Source organism: Parasteatoda tepidariorum, chromosome 6 (assembly GCF_043381705.1).
Source record: "Parasteatoda tepidariorum isolate YZ-2023 chromosome 6, CAS_Ptep_4.0, whole genome shotgun sequence".
Lineage (NCBI taxonomy): Eukaryota > Metazoa > Arthropoda > Arachnida > Araneae > Theridiidae > Parasteatoda > Parasteatoda tepidariorum.
The window spans coordinates 85,403,445-85,424,368 of NC_092209.1; the positions used below are offsets into that span (position 1 = coordinate 85,403,445).

The 20,924-nt window shown below is 25.6% G+C and overlaps 1 protein-coding gene across 2 annotated transcripts in view; it reads left to right on the forward strand.

Annotated features, from left to right (window-relative positions):
* The window catches only part of LOC107436527 (Ecdysone-induced protein 78C), a 164,126-nt gene that overhangs the window by 130,953 nt on the left and 12,249 nt on the right, over positions 1 to 20,924 (forward strand). For both annotated transcript variants that reach the window (XM_016048288.4, XM_016048287.4), the window contains exon 3: positions 16,917 to 17,058. In XM_016048288.4, the coding sequence (XP_015903774.1) occupies positions 16,917 to 17,058 (142 nt within the window). The remainder of the gene's footprint in view (positions 1 to 16,916; positions 17,059 to 20,924) is intronic.

The following is a 20,924-nucleotide window of genomic DNA, read 5'->3' on the forward strand; positions in this document are numbered from 1 at the left end:
CGCGTTTTCCCTAACCGGTTGGTTAGAATCTCTAGTATCATCTCACTTTTAGAAATGAAACTCTCGCTATTGATGATTCAGCAATCCTTAAGCTATATTTCGTTAATTTTCAGAATAATTTCGTCACGAAATCACGTGATTTGTGACGAAGCGCGAACTCTCAAATAGATGACGAAAATGCTTCCTCATTTCAAACCTCATCGGTGTACATTGTGGAAGTTGGTTAACTAGAATGAAGACTAGACGATCGAAAATAAAGTGACAAAGAAAGCCGACTGTGGTCAAGGAGTCGGCCTCGTGCCAGGGAAATCCCGGGATCGAATCCCGTTTCGGACATGGGTGTAATTTATCTCTTTGTTCTATCTGTCCTTGTGTTGTTAGGGCGACATCAATCCACCTATATGGTGCCCACGATAAAATGATTATTAGAAACGTTGGATACTTTAAGCACTACTAGTTTTTTTTCTTTCTTTTTGATAAAAAAAACGACGAATTATTTCTTTAATTTTGATAAAATATTTCTTTAATTTTGACGAAATTTGTTTCATCGAAGAAATGACGATAGTTATTTCGCCAATTTAACGAAAAATTCGCTCGGAGCATATACCAGGAAACGGTTTCGTCAAAAGAGGAAGTTTCATGATATTTGAGTATCCATGATTTACAGTGCTGAGACAAATATTGTTACCATGTTATTGTAAGGAATAGATATATTGAAGCGATTTGAACTGTAATATAGTTCAATTTTGCTCCATACGGTACTAAGTTAAACTGCATAACTTGAAAACTTAGGCTCAACGTGAAAGAAGACATGTCTTAAGTGTTTCATATTGGGTCAAATTTTAAAAATTTAGCTATTGACCAGTTGTGACATTTTTGACAGTGGTCACTTTTTCAAAAATCCAAACGATTAAAAATAACTGTTGGTAATGTAAAGCATTTCTTTTGAATTATTTCTCAAAATATACCAGTCATTAAAAGGTTCATTTCTAAAATGAAGAAATATTTTTAGGAACAAGCATTTTTCAGAATAATATAAAATATTCATAAGAACTTCATATTCATTAAAAAATAATAATGAAATGTAAATGGGGTGCATTTTCGACATAAAAAGTGGTGACTGTCAGACGATTTTTTAATCGACATTTGTTATATTAAGTCTGTTATATATTTGTTACCGGTAGTGACAGTAAATTTTACCGTTTATTAAAATGGCAGCAAATTTTGCACCGTAATATGATACCCACATTATGGTCAGACGTTGAACAGATTTTCTGACAGTTTTAAGAATTAATTTGTCAGCCATACAAACTTTAACCTTGACAGGAGGGTGATATTTTCCCCGTTTACCTCTTCTCAATGTCTTCTCAATGCATTTATAAATAATTTAAAATCTCTACGTTAAATATTTTTCATCGATTTTTACTTCTAATTTCAAGATTGTACAAATTTTTTATTAAATTATGTAAACTATTACTATTGCTACAAACTTTATTATTACTATATACTACAGCACATTTTCACTATTACATGAAGTTAATTATATCTTCTGATCTCATGATTGTACTACTTTTTAATTAAATTATATAATATCAAACTTTACTATACTGTATATTACTGCAAATTTGTACTGTTACAAGAAGTTAGTTATATTTTTCATCGATTTTAACTATTTATTTCATGATTGTACAAATTTTTAATTAAATTATGTAATCTATTACTATTGCTACAAATTTTATTATTACTATATACATCTGCAAATGTTTACTATTATATGAAGTAAATTATATTTTAAAGCTTTACTTTCAATTACATATTTTTTTTTATAACTTTAATCACAGAGTTTCTATGAATTACTTATAATTAGGAAATTTTATGGTCTCGTATTTATAAAATATTAAATAACTAATGAATAATTTTAAGAATAAAATTCTATTGAAAACAAAACATCGTATTATGAGATATTCTTTTTATTGCCTCGAGCAAACATTCTCCTCGAGATTTAATGTAATAAAGTCACGAAAAATAGTTCGAANCAGTTGTGAGAGTTTTGACAATGGTCAATTTTTCAAAAATGTAAACGATTAAAAAAAACTGTTGATAACTGATGAATAATGTAAAGCTTTTGTTTTGAATTCCTTCTCAAAACATAACAAGCGTTACAAGGTTCAGTTCTAAAATGAAGAAATATTTTAAGGAGCAAGCAATTTTCAGAATAATATAAAATATTCATAGTAACTTCATATTCATTAAAAAAATAGTCAGACAATTTTTTAATCGACATTTGTTATATTAATCCACTTGTAGCCGGTTGTGACCATTAATTTTACCGTATATTAAACTGGCAGCAAATTTTGCACCATAATATGGTACCTACATTATGATTAGACGTTGAACAAATTTTTCTGACAGTTTTAGGAAATAATTTGTCAACCAGAGATGGATTTTCAGATTTGATGGTATAATCGATCTCTATTTTTCAGTATTTTTTATTTGCACCAATTTTTCTATGAAAATTAATTGTCTTTAATGGGAGGGCAAACTTAAACTCCGACAGGAGGGAATATTCTCAATTCCCAATTCCTCTCTCCAATTTCCAATACCACCTTCCCAATTCCACTCCTATTTATAAATAATAAAAAATCTTTATGTTAAATATTTTTTATCGATTTTTATTTCTGATTTAATGATTGTACAAATTTTTATTTAAATTACATAATATATTACTATTGTTACAAACTTTCTGACAGTATAGTTTAGTTTACTATACTGTATACTACTGCAAATTTGTACTATTATATGAAGTTAATTATATTTTTCATCGATTTTAACTATTGATTTCATGATTGTACAAATTTTTAATTAAATTATGTAATCTATTACTATTGCTACAAATTTTATTATTACTATATACATCTGCAAATGTTTACTATTATATGAAGTAAATTATATTTTAAAGCTTTACTTTCAATTACATATTTTTTTTTATAACTTTAATCACAGAGTTTCTATGAATTACTTATAATTAGGAAATTTTATGGTCTCGTATTTATAAAATATTAAATAACTAATGAATAATTTTAAGAATAAAATTCTATTGAAAACAAAACATCGTATTATGAGATATTCTTTTTATTGCCTCGAGCAAACATTCTCCTCGAGATTTAATGTAATAAAGTCACGAAAAATAGTTCGAAATGTTTTTCGCTTGGCGAAAAGTCAAAGAAGAATTCTGCGTGGAATTATTCAGTAAACGTCCAGTACGATACCATACAATCAAAAAGATTGAATGAATAATTAAATGTGAGGTAATTCTAAATATGGACAGATAGAGGTCAACTCATCGCCCGAAGAGAAAAGAAAAAAAAAAGTTAATTCATAGTTGGGTCTGACCTAGGCACGTGACCTACTGAGAAGGAAGGGCTATCCGTCCTCCCTTCGGAAAATCCAATTTTCTTCTCTCGCGCCGAGGAAAAGGGTTGTTCGGTGTGTTCGCACGTATCAAAACATGCCTAGAATGAGAAATAACGGTATTTCGGTGAAAGTCTTCCAGAGAAAATAATTCGTGAATTCCATTTTTATGTAGGTTGAGTTAAATAAAATAAAAAATGGAATGTTGGGAGAAATTTTTAAAAATTTGATGAGTTGTTGAAATCGATCAAACTTTTGTGTGAATAAAAAAAAAGGTTTTATTTAATGCAGACTGAAGTAACTAAATCAAAAATATATTTATGAAAATGATTATTTTGGGTGCCAGGCGAAATGAGTTCATGTTCGATACTTTTTTTTTATGAATCAAACAAAATAAAATAAATTAAAAATATATTTATGAAATAAATTCTTATGTATAGGAGGAGAAACAAATTTATGTTTGATACGTTATTTAAATTAAGTAAAAATAAGGAAATCAAAAGTTAATTCCTAAAAAAATAAATATCATAGTTACGATTATATAAAACGGAATGAATTTACGTTTAAATCAAACAAAAATAAATAAATCAAAAAAATATTTCCGAAAAATAACCATTATACTTACAATGAAAATAAATTTATTTTCCAAAACTTACAACTAACCTTTATTCTAAATATATATTTCTACTTTGTTTTTTGATTAAAAGTAACAGTATAACTTTTTGCAAAGGTCACATAGATCACATAGTGGCAAGGTCTTCTTCTTCTTCTTGGAGTACAAGTACCCAATTTCAAGGCTTTTAAATTTATTTAATTCTAACACTAAAACATTTTAGTACTAATTATTAATAATAATCAATAATTGCTTCCATTTTTTGTGATCACGAACTTTAAATTCTCAAACTTAATATTATTATTCCTTAAATGAAAATATCATAAACTATTTATAAAAAGAAACCCAGTACTTTAGAAATATTGGTACCATGAAGCTAAGCTCGCCAACACGTGGAACAACGTCAGGTTCTGATTTACACAGTTCAACAGCTATCGATAATATATCGAGTGTAACAATATCGTGAATATTATACAAGGTTATAATAAGGGCCTGCTCTAAGGATTTCAATTTAATTTAACCAGTAAATTTGCCAAATAGTAAAAGTATTCGCCAATTTTCGAAAGTTTTCGCCTAATGAAAATCTCAAAAGATTTTATGATTAATTTTTCCCCTAGGAAACTATTTTACTGTAATTTGTATAAGGCTAATATTATTTTGACCCAGTTCTAATTGGTTATGAGGTGCATCGACCGAAAACTACTAGAATCGAATTAAAAATACTGATTCATTTTGACTCAATTTTGAGGATCGGGCTAAATATATATTTTTTCCTTCCAGTGGAAAAAAGCATTCGCCAAAACATAATGTTATTCGCTAAACTTACGATTTTATTGCTTAGCGAGATGGCGAATGATTAGCGCGGGCCCTGATAATAATTGAATACCTGATAATAATTATTGAATAATTGAGGTTGAAATTTTACTTGAAACATTTACACATTAGCAGGTTTACTCCTTAAAAACTCCAAATATGGAGTTTTACATCTTAAAGTATTAAAATATATAGGTTTACACCTTAAATTATTTAAAATACATGTAATAAAATTTTAAGGTGTAAATTTTCTATCAAAAGTTTGCATACTAGTAGGTCTACCGTTTAATTCAAAATATGGAGGTTTATACGTTAAAATATAAAAATACATGAGCATTTACTTACACCTTGAAATTTCATAATGATTGGAGGAAGCAAAACTCTATTTCTGTCTGAAGAGGATCATTTAGAACATAAGCATCGAATTCTGTTGAGTTGATGCTTGCACTAATAAAATTATTTTTCGAGAATGTATTTTTCATTAAAGGTCCAAAAAGAATGTTCTAAAATTTTATTTCCTTTCAAAAATAAAATCACTTCAATACCTTATTTACAAGCAATAAGTTACGATTCGTTTATAAACTAACGAGGCAACCTTTATAAAACAGTTATTTGCTGTATTGCTGTTGAAAAAGAAAGCTTACAAAAATTTTAAAAAAAATGCTATAGACCAGATGCATTAAAGTACTATTTCAAAAAATATATCAATTATGAAGAAAAGGTTTAAAAATATTATTTATATTATTAGTTTCATACATTATTTATAAAGTAACAGTTACGAATATATAGCAGTTATGAAGTAGAACTTGTATTTAAAAGAAAGAAATGAGCCCTTATTTTTGAATGTGGAATAAGTCAATTTGACATAAGTCGTTTGTTTATTTTTTCACGATTTCAATAATTATTGTTGCATTTTGATGTTTTATAAAATTGTAGTGTTGAAAATATCACCTAAATTAATTAACTCTCGCATAAAATTTTAATTTTACTCAAACACTAAACCTTAAAAGCCTCGACTTATACCACTTTCCAAGTAATAACGACACAAATTGTTAGTTATAAACAATCTCAATGAATCTTCATTATGATCTTCATAAAAGAACTAAAGATATTCATTAAATGAATCTTTAATGAAGATCTTTTGAATCTAAAGATCTTCATTAAAGATTCTAAAGATCTTCACTATGAATGCACTCATACGAGTTCTTCTTTAGAGGACGTCTATTACAAGTTTAAAATTAAAAAAGAAAAGAAAAAGTGAGTTCAGTTAAACATAGAGTATGCCGTTAAGTTTCTGTTGTTGGAAGAAAAAATTGAAATATATGAAAAACAAATTATTGGAGAACTTCTCCGTTGCATAATCCTAAGTTATCTCATAATTTTATTTTCATTTTGATATTTGAAAATTTTTTTCCTCTTAAAGACGCGTAATAGATTTAGTTAAAAAAAAAAAAACAACTCATCTTGTTATTGGGTAAAATTATATTTCCCATAAAGAAAATTCAAGATGGGAAAAAAGTGGCGTAGAAATGTTTACATAACCGTTTGAAAGTGGTGTTTTCATTAATTAAATTTTCTTTTTTTCCTTTGAAAGATGAGAAAGTGGAAACATTATTGAACTTTCGACCCATTTCTAAAAGAGAGCCCCTGGTCAATTTGGCCGCTTGATTGACGGCTCTTTTAGATTATTTGTGAGCTAGATTAAAATGGTTGGCTCATGCTTAATTTAAACGTGAATTCACCGAATAGTATTTAAAAAAAACATGCTTTTGGGTTTATTTAATAAATGATAATTGCATATTCTCTAAGACTTATTAAACTTTACCTAAATCTGTTTTTTTTTTTTTGCGATCCTGATTACATCGATATATTTAGTTGTCTCAGTATTGTTAAGTTATATAAATTGATTTAATATTTTTAAATTTATGTAATAAGTTTAAAGTTTATTGAATGTGTTTCACATTAATTTCGGGTTTGAAATTCATTTGTATTCTCTTAGTCAGTGTTATCTCTTTCCTCAAAAATTTTTCGGATGGAAAAAAAACTTGGTGAAACTATTAACTTAAAAGAAACCGAAACTATCATCGAAGAGAAGCAAAAACAGATGTATTCATCTTTATTTTTGAAGGTTTCCGTTTTTGACGGATTTTCCGTGGTCAAAAAAATGCTGGATGCTAACGTAAAAGTTGAAAACAGAATTGTTAAACATTCTGTATAGAATCAGTGGAAATTTCTGTAAATTCTCCGTTTGTGAAAAAAACGGAAAATATTGTTCAAGGGAAAAGCTATTTAAAAGCTAAATATCTGAAGGTTTTAGGTGGAGTTTTCCTTCGTCAAAAGGAAAATTTTGGGTAAAAACAGAGAATTTTAGTCGAAATAAAAAAGTTTTAATCAGACATTTTGTAAAGAAACAATGATAACATCTGGAATTATCCACTTGTTACGCGAAGAAACGGAAAATATTGTTCAAGATAAGGAGAAAAAAAAGAGTTACATTTTTGAAGGTTTTAGTTTTTTACGGTTTTTGTAAAAGTGTATTTAAATCTTGTTTGAAAGTGTACATATTTTGCACATGTAAAGCGAATTTATCATGCTTATAATGAAGAATAAATAAAACAAAAATAATTTATCGAAATAAATCTCAATAATGTGCACAGTAACAAGATTTCAAAGTACATTACGTATTGCAACGAAAAAATTTAAAGATGTAAAAAATAAATTACAAACCAGAAAATGTAACATTCACTATTTACAGAAAGTACAATTAGTTTCTAAAATCACGAATAAAGTATTAGAAAATTTGATTGTTGTGGTTAAATTTTTGAAATCACATTTATTTTGGGGATTTCCTTTTCTTTTTTTTCCCTTTAAATTATTTCTATAAACTCGTAAAAAATTACATTTCATTACAAATGCTGAACTCATTACTATAAACGAAATTACTACAATTCCGGTACTTTTAGAAAAGCTGAACTAGATCTCTAACTTAACTGTTATGGTTAGACCACGGGTAAAAAAAATCACTTTTTAAATTTTTTTATATCATATTTTTTTAATATTTAAGACAATTTACTGGCCAAGTTCAAAGGGTTTGTTGACCACTTTTAGGCCACCTATTATAGGTTGTGCAACATAATAATAAAAAAAAACAATATAAAAAATAAAAGTTTCCCACTGATGTTTTCACTTTCGGAACACGACTGTTAAAATTATTCAAATGACCTGATCATAGGTTAAACTATTTTTCAAAGGTTGATTTGCAATTTCATAACAACGTTATTGTGACGTTAACTATTTCAGAAAGGTTCCATAAGCATTTTTATGTTGTTTTTATGTGTTTACATACATGTTTATATTTCATCAAGAGAGAGTTAAAGGAGAGCAGATCTTTTCACGATTTTGTGCTTGCAAATTTACATCCAGCGGAATCTAAATCGGACGTGAGCGGGAATTGAATTCGATGACCTAAATGTTCTAAATGCAAAATCGCTTATAAGTTACGGTTATGATTTTCTATGCAGTTGATGATTACGCGTGAAAGTGAATTAGGAGAAAAAAATTCTTATGTTTGCCAGGAAAATGTGTTTACAGCCTAGTTTTCGTTACGTGTTAATCTTAATTGTACGTTTTTTTTTTAAATTTTTTTTTATTAAAGACATTAGTGTATTAAAATGAAGGAGGGTGGTTTTGAGGCGGAGAGGCGGTTAGGAATTATAAATTTTACATAACTTTTGTTTCTCATGAATATGAATAAAATAATTTTTATGCATTCACATTCGACATTAAAATATTTCAGGCATGGATAACTATTTACAAAAGATTATATAAATAATAAGTTCAGCATTTTATACTTTAAACTTTGTTTTACTTCAACAATAATGTATTTTCATTACGAAAATATTTTTTCAATACGATTTAACATTTGAAGGATGTTTTTCAATAATAAAAATGTTGAAATATTTCACGTCTACAATATGATTTTTTTAAAAAAAAACACTAGTATTTTTTCAATTATATTTGACAATTCAATAATAATTCAGATATATTTCGCATTTCATGAACATTTCTTCAATAATATTTGTCGTTTCAGCAATATTGTTTCAATAATATTTGATATTTCAACAATATTTTATTTGTTATTTGGCAGTTATTTTTGCATCAATCTGTTTATTTAAAAGTCTAAAAATGTGTTCACTATTCATTGGTAAAATTTATTTTAAAACAATTTCGCAAGAGAATTTTTCTCATCTTTAGTTTAAAATTATTTGCGCCTCTGTTAATGCGATTGAAAATGCGTACGATAATGAATAGTTGTTCATTGTTTATCTATAATCAATAATTCCATGAAAAATATGAAAAAATATCGTTCTCAAGTTAGTTATTTTTTGTGAATCTACAGTAAATTAACTAGTTTAAAAAAGAGTGTATAATTAGTTTACCTTTTATAGCTTAAATTTAGAATTTTCTGAAATAAAATGAAAACAATAAAATTGCCTTGTCCCCATTCATTGATAAACAATAATTTAATAAAGTGTCATCCAACATTATAAGAAAAGAAAGGGGCTCTAATAATGGATAATATACAATAATTTAATAATAACAATTTGATAAACAATAATTTAATAATGTGTCATCCAACATTATAAGGAAAGAGAGGGGCTCTAATATAATGGATAATAAACAATAATTTAATAATAACAATTTGATAAACAATAATTTAATAATGTGTTATCCAACATTATAAGAAAAGAAAGGGGTTCTAAAAATGTATAACCATATAAAACGATAGAAAATAGATAATGATATTATATGAAAAATGATATACTAAAAATAGATAACGATATTATACAGCTTATTCAAAAATATGTGAAGTTTGAAAGTTTAAGTTACCGAAAAAACGGTCATTTTAAGCTCAAGAAACATTAATTGTGAGCTGAAAAAAAGTATCGGGTTAACATGTTGAGATAGTAATTTTTTTTTCGAGAATTTTATTCGAAAAACTTCACACTCTTTTCAGCATAAAAGTAAAATGCATGCATAGAGGTTGGTTTCTTGAATACAGTGTTTTGAGATTTAGCTTAGATACGGTTTTTGAATTTTTAGTAAATTTTTGAACAATGAATCTTCAGTATTTGATAATTGAAAATCTTTAATATACTGTACTTAACCACCTTCAGTATACTGTAAATTAAAATGTTTAGTATATGATAGTTTAAACTCTTCAATGTACATTGATTGAAAACTTTCATTATATGGTGATTAAATCTTAGAATATGGTGATTAAAACTCTACATTATTTGGTAATTGAATCTTTTTTAACGGTATTTGGTAATTGAAAATTTTCAGTACATGGTAATTGAAAATCTTAATCTTATGGTAATTGAAAATCTTCATTCAATAGAAATTTAAAATCTTCAGCCTATGTATGGCAATTGAAAATCTTACGTCATGGTAAATGTGAAAAGTAAAGGATGAAAATGTAAGATTGCATGCTTTAAAATATCTAATTTACCATATTCTATACTAGGTGGTTTGCTGTAAGTATTTTTCTACACTGAATTCTTAAAATTCATGAATTATGTATCATTTAATTTTGACTTGATTTTGTTTTTTTATAATAACAACTAACAAAATAAAAAAAAATTATCATAATTTCCTCAATAAAAGATTTATTTAATTAAACAATAACATTTCCATAACATCACTAAATTCTTAATTAACCGTTCATTATAAAAATAATGGAAACTACTTAATATTTCTTATTTTTTTTAATAAAGGAATTTATTTCTCCTAAGATTTTCAATTCCCTCTCATCTTTGAAAGTGAAAACTACAGACAATTAAATAAAAAAAAATGACCCCAAAACCGCTTTTTCCGAAGACATTATGGTCACCGTTACGAAAGTCGTAATTAATTGAATCCCTTTATTGTGTCCTCAGAGACGGTTTTCAATTAAGAGCATCTGCTACCCACTGGCAGACGATAAACTTGTCATTGTTTGGAACAACATATCACGTGACAGACTAATGAAGCAGCCATGTTTTATGGAATCATTCACTTGATATGTTTCGTCACTGAAAACGCTTCAATGATGGTTTCTGATTTAATTTAGAACGAGTCTCTTGATGTTTACGAACGAATCCCTGTTTGATTAAACGATTAATTTAATTAAGATGTTCGCACTGAAAACATTGCGCAGAAGATTTTCAATTATCAAAGTTGAAAATATTTTTTATTTCATGTGGAGTAATAATTATTTAAAAATCTTTTTAATTGTGCTTTTAAGTTTAACTTAATTTAAAATCTAATTGAATTGAATTCCTTTTTAATAAATTTAGGAGTACTCTTATTTTTAACGTTATCGTCTACCAACCGTTGCAGACGATTACTTTACTCGTTGCATGGAATTATTATTTTAAACTGTATTCAAATTAGAATAATTTCATTTACACAAATAGCAATGTTAAAGCTTTATAATTGCTCTGTGTTTTAAAGGATAAATTTGTAATTGCTTTCAAATAATAAATTTGCTACTGCTAAACATTTGTTTAAAAAATACTTTTAAAGTCAATATCTTAAAGTTAAGAGTCAAAAATATTCTTTGCATCATATCACAATTAAGATATGTTTGTTTCATTTATTATGCGCAGCCATCGTAATATTTTCCTTTTTATAATATGTATAATTTTGATTAATAGGATTTTTTAAAATTCTTGTCCACGAATTTATTTATTTTGAAGTTTCTATATTAAAACAATATATTCGTCAAATTTTTTACTACTATCATTTAGGCTTCTGTTATATCACAATTGATGGAGACATATTTGTAAAACATATTTTTTCTACTTTCTTTTCTACTTTTTTTACTCTTTTTTTTCCTTCAGAATTTCCATATTTAAAGAATACATTCGTCTCATTTTTTCCCATAGCCTTTTCTTTTCCGTTACATCAAAATTGAACAAGATTTGTTGGGTTTTTTTTTAGATTCCTTCTAATCTTTTTTTTTTAAATTTCCATTTTTATAAAATATGTCTATCTGATTTATTTAGGTTTCTGTCATGCGTTATTTCAAATTTAAGTTAGACATATTTGTTTCATTTATCATATCTAGTAATCATATTCATCTCTTTATTATGCATATAATTTTGATTCATATTATTTCTCTCTATTATTTTCTCTATTTGTTTAAATATTTATTTATTTTGAAGTTGTCATATTAAAAAACATTTTTGTCTCATTTTTTTTCTATTATCTTACTGTTTTGTGTTACTTTACAATTTAGAAAGGCATGTCTGTAAAACATCTAATTTTTTCCAATTTTTTCCTTCTCTTTCTTCTCTGATTCATTTTTTTTCAAAATTGATTTATTAAAGGAATATATTTATCTCATTATTTTCTATCGCTCTCTTTAGCTATATCACAATGAAGTAAGACATGATTATTTTTCCCAATTCTTTCTGTTTTATCCCAAATCGCTATTTTCAAAAATTCATTTTATTTATTTTCTATAGCGTTTTGTCATGTGTTATCTCACTATTAAGTAATGCATATTTGTTTCATTTTTTTTATATACATCCATCATATGCATCTGCGTCTAATGCAATTTTGATTCATAGGAACTATTTTTTTTATTAAGTTTTTTGCAAGACATTTGAAAAATTGCTCAACTTTGTTATTTAGCATTTTCACCACGTTCCAAATTCGTTTAGGTTCGTAAAATACTTTAAAAGAGAGAAAAAAAACTAATATATATCTATATAAAAAAGTTCTTTTTTTATGTCCTGAAACCTTTCGTGATAAGGTTCTTAATGCAAAACTTTTTTAACTCCATGAATTTTTTTTCTCTCCAGTGGTAGTCTTTCAAAAGAAATGTCAAAAGAAACAACGCATCAAAGATATATTATCTTTTCTGGTTCGGTAATTTTTTCTTTGCCATGTCTGTTTGTATTTGCCGCCATCTTCAATGTTCGCCATCTTTTTTCTGTTCTAAGCTTGTGTATATATTTTATTTATAAAAAAATAAAAATGAACTGAAATATTTTTAAAGCGAATAAAAACGCTGCATAATATAAATAAAAAAGAAGAGCTTTTGGATAGGATGATGATTAAAGAAAAAACGACTATATGTTTAAAGTTTTTTTGTTNTCTTGAATATAATTTCAAAAATGTCTTCTAAGTTTTTTTTTTTTTTTTGTATTAAAAAACTAGTTTCTTTTTTTTTCTAAAGAAATGAAATATCCTTTGAAAACAAAATGTTCTTAAAGCTATTCGAAATTTTTAAAAAATGAAATGCATCTCTATTTTATTAGAGAAATTCATAAATTTGTTTTAGATAAAAAAGTTGTTAATGCTCATTTAACTGCTCATTATAGTTGATTTTATTTTTTAAAGTTAATAATTAAAGGCTTTCTTATTTGTTTATAGTAATGAAATTTAAATTTTATAAAATATAAATGCTGAATAAAATTAGCTAGTTATTAACATTTATTTTATTTTTGTGTTAATATACGGAAAGGGATTCGGATTCTGCTAAAAATTTCATATATCATATTCATCTTATAATACATGACCATTTTAAAGAAAATACAACCTTTATTATAAATACAACCATTATAATATTTATCTTATAGATTAAAGGAATGCTAAGTGTTGCCAGAGCCAAGTAGTTTGATTGCAATTTTAACTATTTTCAAGAGATATACGTGATATTGTCTAAGTCCTCAATGTGTTGAATTTTACTAATAATTTAAAACTTGATTGCCGAACCAAATAAATCTAAATAAATACTTAGCGTATAACTAATTATATAACACTACTTAAATTATTATTTAAGACAACCTAAGAGCATGAATTGTTATTTAGAGGACTATATGTGTTGCCAATTTAGGTAGAGAAATACCCAAGTTTTTGGTAACATGAGAGAAATAAATGTATCGATGATACGTCAATCCTTTTCATAATTAAGCATTCTGACATGTGACTTATGTGTCCAATAATAAACAAGTTTCAACATTTTTCGGAGGGAAAGAAGTTCTGCTTGACTTAATAATTTTTATGTAATTACACTCTTTTTACCAACTAAATATTACCGCTATTATAAGATTTTTTTTGGGTCTTTCTTTTATTAAATCTATTTAGAATGCGTTTATTAGAATTTACAATTTAGCTTTATAAAATTTGAAAATTTTTTTTTCATGCCCTACATTAAATACAAAATTTTTTTAAAAAAAAAGTTTTAACAGTTACATACTTGAAAATAAATTCTTTCTATCTTTAATTAAGTTTAATTTAATTTTTTTTAAAAAACAGGAATGCAAATTTTTTCCTTTTCTAAATTCCTTAGTTATCGTAATCCTTAATTTTATTCCACTTTTTTCAGCCAAAAACTCCTAAACGAATTATATTTGAGGATTAAAATTAAAAGTTATATGCTTCGCTTGTTATGAAGTTCTTTCTTTTTACCTTTTCTTCGAAAAAATTTTAATTGAAATATCCACAACGTTAATATACTTAGATTTGTTGCAAATTTATATATTTTTTAAATAATGAGTGTCAAAATGTTAAAACGATTATTTTGATTTACAATTGTTTCGTTTTTAAAGATAGACATTTTATAATTCTCTCAATATTTAGAAATCGTTAAGGACACCGATGTTAGTTATTCTAATTTGATGTTCAAATTTGCGTTATATTTTGTTTTGCTGCTCAAAAACTTAGAAACTTTAAATTACGAAGACGTGTTTATAAATACACAGGGGGTTCCATGAAAAACATTTTTATTTTGTTCGAGAATTACTAACTGTTACAGTAAAAAAAAAAAAAAGAAGAAAATACCATGTGGGCCATTCTGCAACTTGCAAAAATGTAATTTGAGTTGCGATAAGGACCTTTTTTATTTATGTAAGTTCTTTTCCGAAATTTCAATTTGTTTCGAAGTTTTTTACAATTTTAAATCCGCTGTTTTCTATAGTTTTTTACTACGTTTTTTGCTTCAAATAATGAATCCATTGTTGTAGGGAATTTTTTCTCTCTCGAAATCTTTATTTTATAAGCTCCCATTTAAATTGATGTCGAAAATGACAAAATGGAGATATAGATTACATGTTTCCACATATAGAACTTAACATTCATATTAAAGTTTTTAAAATTATAAAAATCTTAAAACAATAGGGATAAAAACAATCTTCTATGATAATGATATAAGTCTTGTTAGCGAACAAAATGGCTTCTCTTTTAATTCGTATTATTATTTCACACAAAATTTATTTTCTTTTCTTTTCATGTATTGTTCTTGATTATTTTTAAAATTTAGGAAATCGTACATTTCATTACGATAAAAACATTAACAAAATGTTCTAACATAAAATTATAGCATTTATATACGTTATTAACATGTTCTTTAATTTTTGTAAAAATTATCGACTTTTATGAAAAAATTAATAGAGAGGGACACAGAATTACGGGGGTTGGTAAGCAGAGCGATCAGGGGTGGTACCTCTTATCTTATAAAGTCGAACAATGTATCAATGCTATAATTACGTCACATTTTTGCTTTAAAAAATTGTTTTTGAAACAGGAGCTATTAAATGAAATATTTTTGGATGAGCAAAAAAGTTTAAAGGACCCTGCTTGTATAATAGCTGAACTTTTTTTACACTACTGTTAACATTAACTGAAATTCAGATGAAGCGAATTAATACAATATGGAAGTTGATATCAACTTATAATATTAGTTAACTAACAACTATATTAAAGAAATTTTCCCAATGCTAAATGTGTCTATGAAATATGAAGATTTCATTTCAGAGTAAAAAAATTTCAAGCAGTAAATTGTTTTTATATTAAATTAATTTTAAGATATCTAATAACTACTATTTTTTGTGTGTGTAGTAAAATTTTTTTTTCTTGCATTGAAAAATTATTTTCTTAGTAAAACTCAGGTAATTTTAGTCATATTTCTTAAATTATGATTTAGAATTCGTATACTGCATACCCAAAAATTATTTTTTGGTATATTGAGTTAGTATGATTAGTGTGTTAAATTATTTTATCTTATTTGTAGTGTATAAAGTTATTTTTATTGCATTCAATTATTTTTTCTCATATAAATTTATTATTTTTAGCGTAATAATTTATTATTTATCAGAATATTAAAATATGTTTTTGCACTATACCTTAATGGAATATTCCTTAATATTTATGTTATTTTTAAGAGTATTTAATTATTTTCAGTGTTATAAATTACTTTTAGAGTAAACGTTTATTATTTTTTAGTACACTAAATTATTTTTTAGTACACTAAATTATTTTTTCGTTATTCTTTTCCTATCGTTTATTCAAATATTATACCGTATTGTATCAAATAATTTGTGTTATTTTTAGTGTATTTAATTATTTTGAGAGCGGTAATTATTTTTAGCGTATTTAAATAAGTTTAATGCAATCAATCATTTTTTGTACATTCAAGTTTCTGAGTTAAATTTGTAATTTTAGTTCATTAATAAATAATTTTTTAGAATATCAAGTTATTAAATAAATAATCCCAGGAAACTGAAACCATATGCATCTGATTTGAAAACTTCGTTCGCTTCGAACTTTTTTAAATAGGAAATAACAGTCGACATGCTTCAAGTGTTTGTTTTATTCATATGAATGATGATTCCCTTGTAAACGATATTAGTTCCTTGCCGCGTGGAAATGCATTTTACCTAACTTGGCCCTTCTTGGCAACTGTAGTTTTTCTCGTTCTGTTTTTTTTTTCTCAGTTGCAATGGCTTTTCTAGCCTAGTTCCTCACCTTTATTTTTTTTCATTTTTCGTTGGCAACTTATCATTTTATATTTAAAATCACTTTTCTTTCTTCTCATTCAAGTCTTGCAAGACTTGAAAATGGGTGTCTGCTTTTGAGAGCTTAAAACATGCTGACTCCTATTTCCTATTTATACATTTTTGAAGTGAATGAAGTTTTTAGTCAGATAATATTAAGTTATGCTTTTTCAATTATTATGCTGTGAAGTATTAAGCTATTATATATTAATATATTCCAATAATTTAATTTTAATTTTTTATTTATCTTTTAGGGCTTCTTCCGTCGAAGTATACAAAAGAAAATTGAGTACAGATGCCTGAGAGACGAGAAATGCCTTGTTATACGACTTAACAGAAATCGGTGTCAATTCTGCCGATTCAAGAAATGTCTAGACGTTGGAATGTCTAGGGACTGTGAGTATCCTAAACATGCTATGCGGGGAGGAGTTAAATAATTATTCAATTCAAAAATCTATGAATCTGTCTATTTTTTATGATTATTTTAGCAAATATTAATGTTTATCAAAAATAGAAAATGCTTTATTATATTGAAAGGAGAAAAAAAAATCAAGAAAAGTGAATGAAATATCTAAAAAGAGACCTCGTATGATGTACACTAAAGAACATCGTCATGGTACCGGAAAAATTATAAAGTGACAATGGTATAATAATAATTAAAGTAAGAAGAGTTTAAACATTATGCTACTTGATCAACACTTAAAAGTGTTACAATGAATCTTATATATTTGCTCGACAACTAAATATTTTTTTAAGAAAAGAATTTTTAAAAAGTTTAAACTGTGGGAGCATCAGGTAAAAATTTCAAATTTTGAACTTGACAAACCAATTGCGAACATTAATCATTCAGCTATGGTAGCCTTTTCACGCACAGCACAAATATCAAGAGCAGCTTTAAAAGCCTTAGAACCTTGTTTACAAGCAAAAAGGAGGTGTCAAAAATGCTATTTCTCTCAACTCGAAGTATAATGATCGGAAAATAAACGTAAAATAGCTGCAACAACAACATAGATCCTGTTGTTCATACAGAATCCATGATTTTTTATATCTTCTTTAAATTCTTTTTAAGATATCCTGTTTTGAATAATCTAAAACATAATGATAAAAACATTTATTGACAGGTTCTTCTAAAAAAAAAATTAACAAATAAAAAAAAAACGAAGGGAATTTACTTGTTCACCCATGTTAGATTTAATCATAGTTGGTAAAATATCAAAAACTAATTTCAGAAAAATGCTTTTTACATATCGTATTCTGATATACTGTGTGCAAAAGTTGCATTTAATGTTTCAATTATCTAGTACTTTCTTTTCTCGTCAGAAGACATTTAGCAAGAAAGGAAAGAAAAAAGTTTTAATAGATAATGAACTTTTTAAAAAAAAAATAAAAACTCTTTTTTTTATATTATTTTTTTAATGTTTTAAAACTGAAAAGTTCCTAAAGATGTCAGTATTATTCCCAAACATAGCATATTTAAATTAAAAATATTGGATTAATTTACGAAAACCTCTGTTGCGCAGAAGTAAAACTATTTTTTAGCAAATAATACTCATTTACTTTGAAAAATTGTCCCGAAAAACAGTTCTTTGAGAAGTCGCAACGGCACTTTTACATATGACTTTTACGAAGAAGTAAAATACATCTGTAAAAGTGTTTTTGCTGCGCTTGTAGTTTTAGCACAGTGAAGCTATTTTACTAATGCATTAAAAATTGAGGAGAAAAAAGTGTCACTCGTTTTGACATCACTGGTGTTAAATATTCATTTAATATATTTACTATAACTCTTATTTTTATCTACCTGATTTTCTTAATATCAAACTATTAAGTATTACCAATTTTAAAAAAAAATTTTAAATTAATATTTCTCACCGAATTTTTTTTACAAAAAATCTAGAGTCTTGCAAGACTCTAAAATTCTAAAATTACGAAATTACTTTTATGTATAGTTAGTTCCTTCTTAGTACGATTAACAAAACTTTAATAAGATAAAGTCGAAACAGTATAACAAGTAGAGCGTTGATAATTCTTAAAACTATAAAACGTGTGAGCATATGTGTTATCGACCTTATTTTTATTTGTAGAATTTTATTTGTATAATTTATTTGTAGAATAAACAAAAAGACACTCGCATTAATAGTGTTTCAAGAAACTATGTAAAAAAAAATAATAATCTTAGAATCATCAAGTTTTTGTATGTCATGAAGTTAATGCAATGTCTGATTTTGGTATTTGGGATGCATTTTGGTACACGGAATTTCTAAGATTTACATTATTTATTAGCTTTACTTACTTAGCTTTACTTAAAATTTCCCTTTAATTCTGTTATATAAGATTTTCAATTGAAATAAATTCATTTAAATGAGATCTGCTTTACTGTCAGTTACATCGATTTCAATTATGACATTTGTACGTTTCAATTGATTACATCTCGACATATTTCTCTTAATTTTTCTCTATTTTCTCATTGTTCTGATTACTACTTATTTTTCTCAATCTTCCCTCATAAAACTTTTTTTAATGCAATAATAAAAATTGTTTGTAGGCAAATTTTGAATATTTCATATAGTCAAAAAAAGAATTTATAAATAAAATAAAATAATATTAAGTAAATAAATAAATAAAATAAAATAAATAAATGAAATGAAAAAAGTTTTAAAAAGATAATTGGTGAGATTGAATACAAACTGATTTGAGTACTTAATAGTCATCATTTCAGTGGTGGCGCCATCTAAGAATACAAAACGTATACTAATTCAAAACTTATCTAGACTCCTGATCGCGCAGTAGTTTAACAACAAATTTTTTTTTTTATTTTCTCTAGAAAATATGCTTTAATGTATAACATATGTTTCGTGATGCGTTTAATGTGTAATATGTAAAAATATGTTGAATTAATTATAAATGCATTTAAAGACCTATTTATAGCGAAAATAAACCTTACACAAAATTGTTTTGCTCTGTTATCTATAAAAATTACTTGTTACTTTGCATTTTAGTTTCTTAAAAGATTTTATTTAATTAAATCTATCTAATCCTTTAAACTAGTTTTTTTTTTAGTAAAATGTTCGATGTATTTAACAAAAGGTTAAATGCAATTTTTTTATCACACAAAAAAAAAATTTCATTCTCAAAATATTTTTTTTCCTTTTGCAAATGCATTTTATTTAATCGGAAAAACTGACTCAAAAGTAAACCATTAAACTTGATTCAACCTTAATAAAAGTTTAAATTATTAACGACTTCAGTTAGTATTGTTAAATAAAATTATAAAAAGAAATTAAGTAAAAATCATATTTATCATATTAACATAATAACGCTAATATTTAATTGGTTAAAATAGGTTAACACAGTATTTAAGGTTTTCAAGTAAAAGTGATCCTCCTTATTAGCTATAAATAAAACATTTAAATCACACTTAACCAAGTTTTTTTAAACTTATTTATAATTATAAATAAATAAATAATATCCTTAATTATTATTATTTATTATTAATCAAATAACCATTTTCTAACATAATAAGGTGAGATACATTATCAATGATTCAAAACATGTTAGCCAACAGTCAAAAAATTTTAAAATATGTTCGTTATTTTTGTTAAATGATTGTATCTTTTCAAATTACAAATTTTGCAAATTTTAAATTTAGTTTCCTAAGTTAACATATGCTTATAACCAGCATTTATAAATCTCAGAGTTTTAATAACGATTTCAATATTTTAAACTAATTGATATTTGAAATAAAAGTACTAAAACAAAAATAAGTTTTGCAAATATAAAAAGTTTCTTGCAGAAATTGAGTAAGTTTCCTAAAAAAAAAAAAAATTCCTATTGAAATAGAATTTTTACACAATTTGTTGCTTTCTTAGATATTTAAATAAATATTGCTAACTCACATAATGAAACGAGTCTCAATTATAGTAACCCTTTTAAAGCATTTTTTTCTTCCTTTTTTGTTCTAAAATTTTTAGTTTATTTTTATTCAGATCTCCCTTTTTAAAATAATTAGAAAGTCTTTTTAACTATCAATAAGAAAATACTTGTCTATTAGTATTCAATTTTATGAATTAACATTTCGAATTCAAGTTCATTTAATGTCAATCGTAAATGGAAAATATTGTTGGCCATTTATAGTTATTAGTGCAATAAGTTTTTATATTTTGATGACAATAAAAATCTCTAAAATTGCCTATATGTAAAATATTTAGTATATTTTGCAACAGATATCATGAAATTTATATTACTTCATAAAGTCTACTGGATTT